Source organism: Triticum urartu, unplaced genomic scaffold (assembly GCF_003073215.2).
Source record: "Triticum urartu cultivar G1812 unplaced genomic scaffold, Tu2.1 TuUngrouped_contig_6226, whole genome shotgun sequence".
NCBI lineage: Eukaryota > Viridiplantae > Streptophyta > Magnoliopsida > Poales > Poaceae > Triticum > Triticum urartu.
Window position 1 is genome coordinate 1077 of NW_024116969.1, and position 7481 is coordinate 8557.

At 44.6% G+C, this 7481-nt stretch overlaps 1 protein-coding gene across 1 annotated transcript; it reads right to left on the reverse strand.

The window, feature by feature from the left end:
* Positions 1-449: 449 nt before the first annotated feature.
* Positions 450-7480, reverse strand: LOC125530318 (alpha-taxilin-like; the record flags this gene model as incomplete). Its single annotated transcript, XM_048694715.1, is given in 11 exon segments — positions 450-1063; positions 1323-1418; positions 1537-1593; positions 2909-3091; positions 3212-3278; positions 3387-3451; positions 3671-3748; positions 3841-3908; positions 6989-7103; positions 7212-7276; positions 7462-7480. Coding segments are annotated over 11 exon segments (1041 nt in total), but the record flags the coding sequence as incomplete, so codon positions are not given.
* Position 7481: the final 1 nt, after the last annotated feature.

A 7481-nucleotide genomic window follows, 5' to 3' on the forward strand; every position in this document is an offset into this window, starting at 1 on the left:
AACGAACAGGTAGTTAGCTAGTTTTCCTGTACAAATTGAATGTGTTTGGCTTTTCAAGCAAAATAACAGTGTAACAACATTTACCTCAAAAGTACTTCTAGTCCTGAGCTCAAATGAGCTCGGGTGGGTGAACAGTAAAATCAAAAAATATTGATATTTTAAAAAAAAACAGAATTATTTTAGTGACAAACATTGACAAAAGTTTTCGGCGCTTGCAAAATTTCAGCATGAAACGACATTTGTAAAAGCTGTGGCAAAAAAAAAAACCCACCACCACTCCCATTTACCTTCTTTTTACCTCCCTGGAGACCAGGAGTATATATTGTTTGATTTCTTCAATATGAAGTACTCCTCCGACCCAACCTTAGTTCAAAGCTGCGACATTTATTATGATCGGAGGGAGTACCAAGTATAAAACTCACTTAACACAGTGACAAAGCACTCCTCGCTAATATAAGTATAAAACTTGCTTAACACAGAATGTTGATCAGTTCACCAGTGCACACATTCGGTTTGTTTCTAAAAGACTGATGTTCTACCATCCAATCACACGAAAAAGGAACAAATTGTAACACTGGTCTGGTTACAAACTCGAACTCGACAGCTCTTTGCACTGAGAAACCAAAGCCACTCTGAAATTGCTCAAACGATGAGATATTTAGGCAACTAGTTTCGGTTGGGTGTGTGATATACACATACCACAGCTCCCAGAGAATCACAAGCAAAGCAGGGTAAAAGTATTGCATATATCGTTTGCCAGGATTCAGAAAATCTCGCCAAGTTATACCATAGAGAGCAGCAGCACCAAGGGCATGCACCATGAAGCACCAAAACGCTATACCTCTGGCTGCTGACTTGTAACATCTTCTTGGTTAGAGGCGTCATCAGGAATACTGGAAGATGGGCTTTGTTTCTGACTTGTAACATCTTCTTGGTTAGAGGCATCATTAGGAATACTGACAGATGGGCTTTGTTTCCTTTCTGCCTGTAGCGACCGGCACAGGGACTCGAGTTTGTCCTTTTGATTCTTATATTTGTCTAGTTGCTTCTTCATCACCTCACGCTGCACGCATGACCAAAAATAGGTTCTAAGTTAGCAACATGCGTACCAACTTGCACAAAATTCTCCTAGTATGCAAGCTAAGGTAGATGAAACTGCGTAACCATAAAAAATAAATAAGGTGATACCACACACGGGTATGGTATTAAAGGAGATTAATATGAGCTATCAAAGCATGTGGCTATTAGCTTCAAACAAATAAGATCAGGTAGGTGCGCTTGTTTTCGAGCATCCTAACTAGTTTGTATAATGTATGCATTACCTCCTCAATGAGCTTCACAAGAGCAATATCTGAATTCTCGCACTTGTTCTTCAGGGCTTCATTTTGCTTCCTAAAGTCTTTTATCGCCTTCACCATCTAATGTGGAGATAACAAAATAAATTTTAAGTTCTGTAGGCAGAGCAATTAATAAGAACAAAGGTTCAAAGCAGAATAGCAGATACAGTGATGAGTGTGAAGTGAGATGGGTAAAAACCTGTTCCATTTCCTTCTTGTAAGTTTCGAACACTTCATTGCTTTTTGACAGGGCATCCTGAAACGATATAATGGAACACAACATTTACACCTATAATCCCCATTAAAATGGATAAGCTGGAATGCTGTTGAGAAAATTCCTTATTTGACACTGTCTTAAAATCTGGTTCCTTAGGGCATCTCCAACAGTTGTAAGATAGGTGTTGGTAATTTTGCCACCTAGGACATAGTGATGATGTGGCATATATTAAATGTGGAGAGAGAGCATAGTTGTATGTAGATTAACCAACAACCTTTGCACAAGCTCCAAGATGAAATAGAGAGCAATCACATTTATTTTCTCACCATCTATTGGATAGCTTACATACAACCCATTGGAGTAGTTGTATGATAGCTTGTTGGTTGATGACATGGACATTTTACCAACAAGACTAACATACAATCTGTTGGAGATGCCCTTATTTGACACTGGAAAAGTTTTTCTTCCCTATTTGACACTAGTCCTAATTTTTATTCCCTATACGACACTTCCGTCCATTTTGAGCCTAAATGACACCTGAAAAGACGATTTTGCCCTTCATGTGGTATGTGTGTGCGCGCGCGTGTGCTGTTGCGTGTGTGGGTGCACGCGCACATGTGTGCTGCTGCTGCATGTGTGTGTGCATGTGTGCTGCTGCGTGTGTGTTTGCTGCTGCGTGTGTACGTGCATGCGTGTGTGTGTGCTGTTGCGTGCCTATGTGCTGCCTGAGTGTGTGCTGCTGCTGCATGTGTGCTGCTGCGTGTGTTTGCTACTGCGTGTGTACGTGCGCGTGCGCGTGTGTGTGTGCGGTTGTGTGCCTATGTGCTGCCTGCGTGTGTGCTGCTGCTGCTGCGTGTGTGTGTGCTGCGTGAAGTGTGTGTTGCTGCGTGTGGGGGCGCGTGCATGTGTGTTGACACGCGCGTGCGTGTTGTTGCGTGTGTGTTGGTGCATGTGTATGTGTTGCTGCGTGTGTGCTCCTGCCCTCGCACTGATGCTGCGTGTGGTGTATGTGTTGCTGCGTGTGTGCTCCTGCCCTCGCACTGATACTGCGTGTGCGCGCTATTGCCCCCCACACACATACCACATGAGGGGCAAAAGAGTCTTTTCAGGTGTCATTTAGGCTCAAAATGGACGAAAATGTCATATAGGAAATAAAATTTAGAACTTGTGTCAAATAGGGAAGAAAAACTTTTCCAGTGTCAAATAAGGAAGCAGATTTTAAGATAGTGTCAAATAAGGAATTTTCTCAATGCTGTTTATGTGCTCATCTACTGGGGGAGGGGAAATTCACCGTTAAGATAAACTGGAGCAATAGAATTAAGAATTAAGAGTAGGATTTTCTCTGCAAAAGTACCTGAAACTGCTGAAATTTTTCACCATCAGCAGCTAGCTGCACCCGCAGGTTCTTCTCAGTAGTGACAAGTTGAGAAACTTGCTCAGCATACAATACCATTTGGGCATGTTCTTGAGCTGCTTTCGCTTGATGCTGTTGAATTTTCAGATCAGCAAGCTCAAGTTCCAGCGTCTTTTCTTTCAGCTGCAGGTATGATGAGCCAACGAGAAACAAAAGTTCATAGGAAGTTCAATAAACAACACATAAATCATTGTTGTGGGCTTGTGGCAGTATTGGATCCTTGGAGCTACTGGTCAAGCATACCTGATGAGCATATTTCTGCTGAATGATATTATATTGATCAGCAAGGTCTTTGAGTTTATTTCTCAGCCTACAAAATAGCAGCCATCATTACGTATGTAACTTTGTTGTGAATCGAGGTTGTTTCAATTATTGAAACTCTTAAAAATGAAGACATGCCTAAGCTTAGTAGTCTTACGAATTGTTCTCTTCAAACTGAGCAATGCATTCATTTTTCTGCTCCTCAAGCTTGACACTGACAGCCTATAAAATATCATAAATATAATGGTAAATAAAGGATAAAAAGTACTCCAGTTAATGACTAAGTCAAAGCCAGGGATCAAGCTGGCCAGGAACGTAAAACAGGCTATCCCCCATTCATGGGGGGCAGCCAATCTCATAGAGTATGTATTTGGTAATGAAATTAAAAAGGACATTCATAAATATTTATTTCAGATTACTGTCATGTAACGTATCATTGACCTTCATAGCATTCTCGAATTTGTCGGACATCTCCATCCGAAAGTTCTGCCCCTCTGTTGACACCCTTTGGCACTCTTCCTGAACCACAGACCTAAGATATATCACAGTTGAACAGAAGTGCAAAATACTTATGAATACTAGTTTCACATCTCAGAACTAACTGAACATACCTTTAACATTTTGTTTTGACGCTGAAATTCTCTACAAAGAGATTCTAATTTTTCTTTAACTGCAATGGCTGCAGGAGACAAAATGCAAACAGCACATCTTAGTAGGTAGGAAGGATTTTAGGAGTACCATGTGCATACATGAGTATTGAGTTAGATCTATTTTGCTTTGTTCTAATGACATGAATATTATAGAACATTATACCAACCAAAAAAAGTGAAGCTGTAGTGTTTGGACAGTGAACCCTTAACTGTTGAAAAAACAGGCATGTAGTCGGGATCATGGTTTCACATAATACAAACTTGCCTGCATCCCTCTCTGCTACCACTCTATGGAAATATGATTTCTAACCAATACACTTCCAGGCAATTATTTCTACTGCGGTCAAAATAATTTTGGGCCTCTTCTGAATACATCTCTCACACGTTCGACTTGGTGTCTTGGGCATTGCTCTTCGAGGTGCTGCGTAGGATCGGCTTTGGGCCTCGCTTGGACGCTTCCGTGAGTGGGTTGCCATCCTGCTGTCCTCGAGCAGCACAACTGTGATGCTCAACGGTGAGCCGGGCCGCCGATATGGCAACAGAAGGGGCTGCGACATGGTGACCTGCTATCCCCCATGTTCGTGTTGGTGATCGACACCCTCAACAGGTTGTTTTGACCAGGGCCAGGGAGTTCGGGGTGCTCCGTAGTCACGCGCCTCGCACTTCGTTTGCCGGCATCTCGCTTTACGCGAACGACGTGATCATCTTCAGTCACCCGGATAGGAGGGTGTTGCTCGCTGTTCGCAGCTTCTTAGCGCTCTGCGGGCACACGTCGGGGTTGCACAACAACTTCGCTACATGTTTGGTGTCCACGATAGGTTGTTCGGACGAGGTGGCCTCAAGGCTGCATTGGTGATGGAGTGTCAGCTGGCTCCATTCCTGACCAAGTACCTCGGGATCCCCCTCGCCCTCCGGAAGTTGTCAAGTGTGGCTCTCGAACCATTGGTTGACACGATCACGGATCGCCTCCCAACTTGGAGGGCATCGATGATGGCAAAGGTTGGGCGCCTAACCTTGGTCAGGTCGGTCCTAGCCCCCATGCCATTGCACTAGGTGGTGGTTCTTGGCTTGAACAAGCGGTCCCAGAAGCAGATTGATAAGATCCCCAGGGGATTCCTTTTGCTTGGCAGGGCGGCCACTGCCACGTCAACTGGCATTGGGTGTGTAGGCCCCTTCGTCTGGCCGGCCTGGGTGATTTGAACCTCAGGAGGGTGGCAATCAGTCTCCGAGTCCACTGGCTCTGGAGGATGCCCACTGATCCCAACCTCCCCTGGAAAGGCCCCGGCCTCCAGTTCTCCTGGGATGAACATGCAGTGTTCACCGCATCCACCAAGATGGTGGTTGGCGACTGAGCTGGCTTGATGGTCGGGCAATCTCAGAGATAGCGCCCAAGCTGCACCAGCTGGTCTCCCTGACTCTTCGGGATGCCCGATCGCATCGACGCTGGATCTCGGATATCGGGGGCGGGGTGGGGCGCCGGCTCTGTGCCATCTGCCGGTTGGCCTGCCTGGTGCAGCTTGCTCCCCACACGGACGCCCTCCAGTGGCGTTGGACGGCGGATGCGCAGTACATGTCCAAGAGTTGCTATGACGCTCTCTTTGAGGGCGCGGTCGGACCTCGCTCGTCAAGTTCTTCCTGTGGCTCGCTTGACCAGATCAAAGTGTCTTGGGCGTCATGGCTTGCAGCACACATCGAGTTTTGTGCTATACGACCAGTCCAAGGAGACAATGGCCCACCTCCTCTCTGGCAAGTGCTCTCCTGGTTCAGGTCGATTGCTATTGGCCCAGCCGAGGGGGCGGACTTTGTGGATTGGTGGCAAGAAACTTGCCTCTATTTTCCTACCTCGGGTTCTTGGCTCGGAAGGCGCGTCCTCAGTCATCCAGTTAGTGGTTTGGTGCATCTGGAAGCATCATGACGCAATCAAGTCGAAGGCTAGGCAGTGGGCTCTGGCGGGCGTGTCTGGGCTTGCGGCTTTGCTCCTGAAGGGAGCGGTGACTAGCGTCTAGGGGCGTTGCGTTGTGCATTGGGTGTGGCCTTGCTTGGGCTATTATACGTCGGGTGCGTCCTTCTTGGAGCTTGTAATGACTCTTCTCTCTATCAATGCAATGAAACGCAAAGCTTTTGCGTTTTCTCAGAAAGAAAAAAAGAATACATGAACGATAAACACAGGAACAGAAAAATACACAATAACTAAATGTCATGACATATTGAATCCTGCATGAATTGAAAACACATGAACAAGTAATAGAAACTATTTGATTATCTGGTTGCACCATAAAAAAACACATGAGTATTCTTTAGGGATTATTAGATGCGTTGCCATAGCCCACAGTTGCCAGACACAGAAAAAAATTCTAGATCTCTAAGCCTTGGCTAGGAATTCTACGGAATAGGGGTGTATGGCCTATGGAAACCATAGGAATTTTCGTGTTCACTGTCTTTTAGTTTTCTGATCCCATGTGCCTCTATAGGAAAAAATTCTAGGGGATGACAATCCTTCCGTCTAAAGGAGCTACAAAGAATCTTAACTGTGATTTTCATGTTTTCAACAAAAATGTTAATGAATTCTAAATCCTTTAATGGAATATGCACAATTGAGCTGTCTCCGTTTAGGGGGTGTTCATTGCTAACCCAAATTTCAAATAAATGAATAGATTTATATAGTGATGGAACGATCATATAATGCATCTTTCCTATATAGAGTGGACAATTGTCCATGGAAGAAGCAGAATGGAGATTTTGCTATGTTCTTGCTAAATGTGTCTGGTCCACCAGATGTTCCATGCTATAATTTCTGATGAAAGACCAAAAGAATACATTTTAAGGTAGGAAGGATTTTACGAGTGTGCATACAAAGGAAAAAAGAACAGAGTGATCAGTATTTAGTTACATAGGTTTTGTTTTGTTTAATGAGAAGAATCCAGAAGTTTTCAAATTACCACACGTTATATATTAACATGGTTATTAGATAACTTTATTCCAAACAAAGGACAGCTGTGGGGTTTTTAACAGTGGATCCTTAACTGAGAGTAACCAACGGATTTATCCATTTCATTCAACTGTTGGAGAACTAAGCATCGGGGTCACATTTTGGATAATAGAAACTTGCCTGCATCCCTCTCCGCTACCACTCCATGGTACCTCTGGGCAAGTTGCAACAACTCCCTGTCCTTCTCTAGCTTACTGTTCCGCTTCACGACCTTACGCTTTGGTTCGCCACTATCCTACAAAGTCATGGAATCAATCCAGTTTAGCACACACTAATCTTCCCACACCAACACCAATATAGCAGACAGAGAAATCTAAACCATATCCATTTCTGCATTGACAACCTTTGGATTGGCCAGCGGTTCTGATTGCTCTACCACAAAACTCTCCTTCATTGCATCTTTGGCACCTGTGCCAGAGCATCAAAACGAAGGTGAGCGAACATATTACAGACTTCAATGGCGATGGGCGAAGCCGCTTAATAAGTTGCCTCATTCACCATAAACTGTAACTGACGATTTGATGTCGAAATTAGACGACATCAGATCAGGAAGCTGTCAGTGCGTGATAGGGAGAGGGGGAGAGAGAGATCACCTCCTATGTCTGCGGCGGGG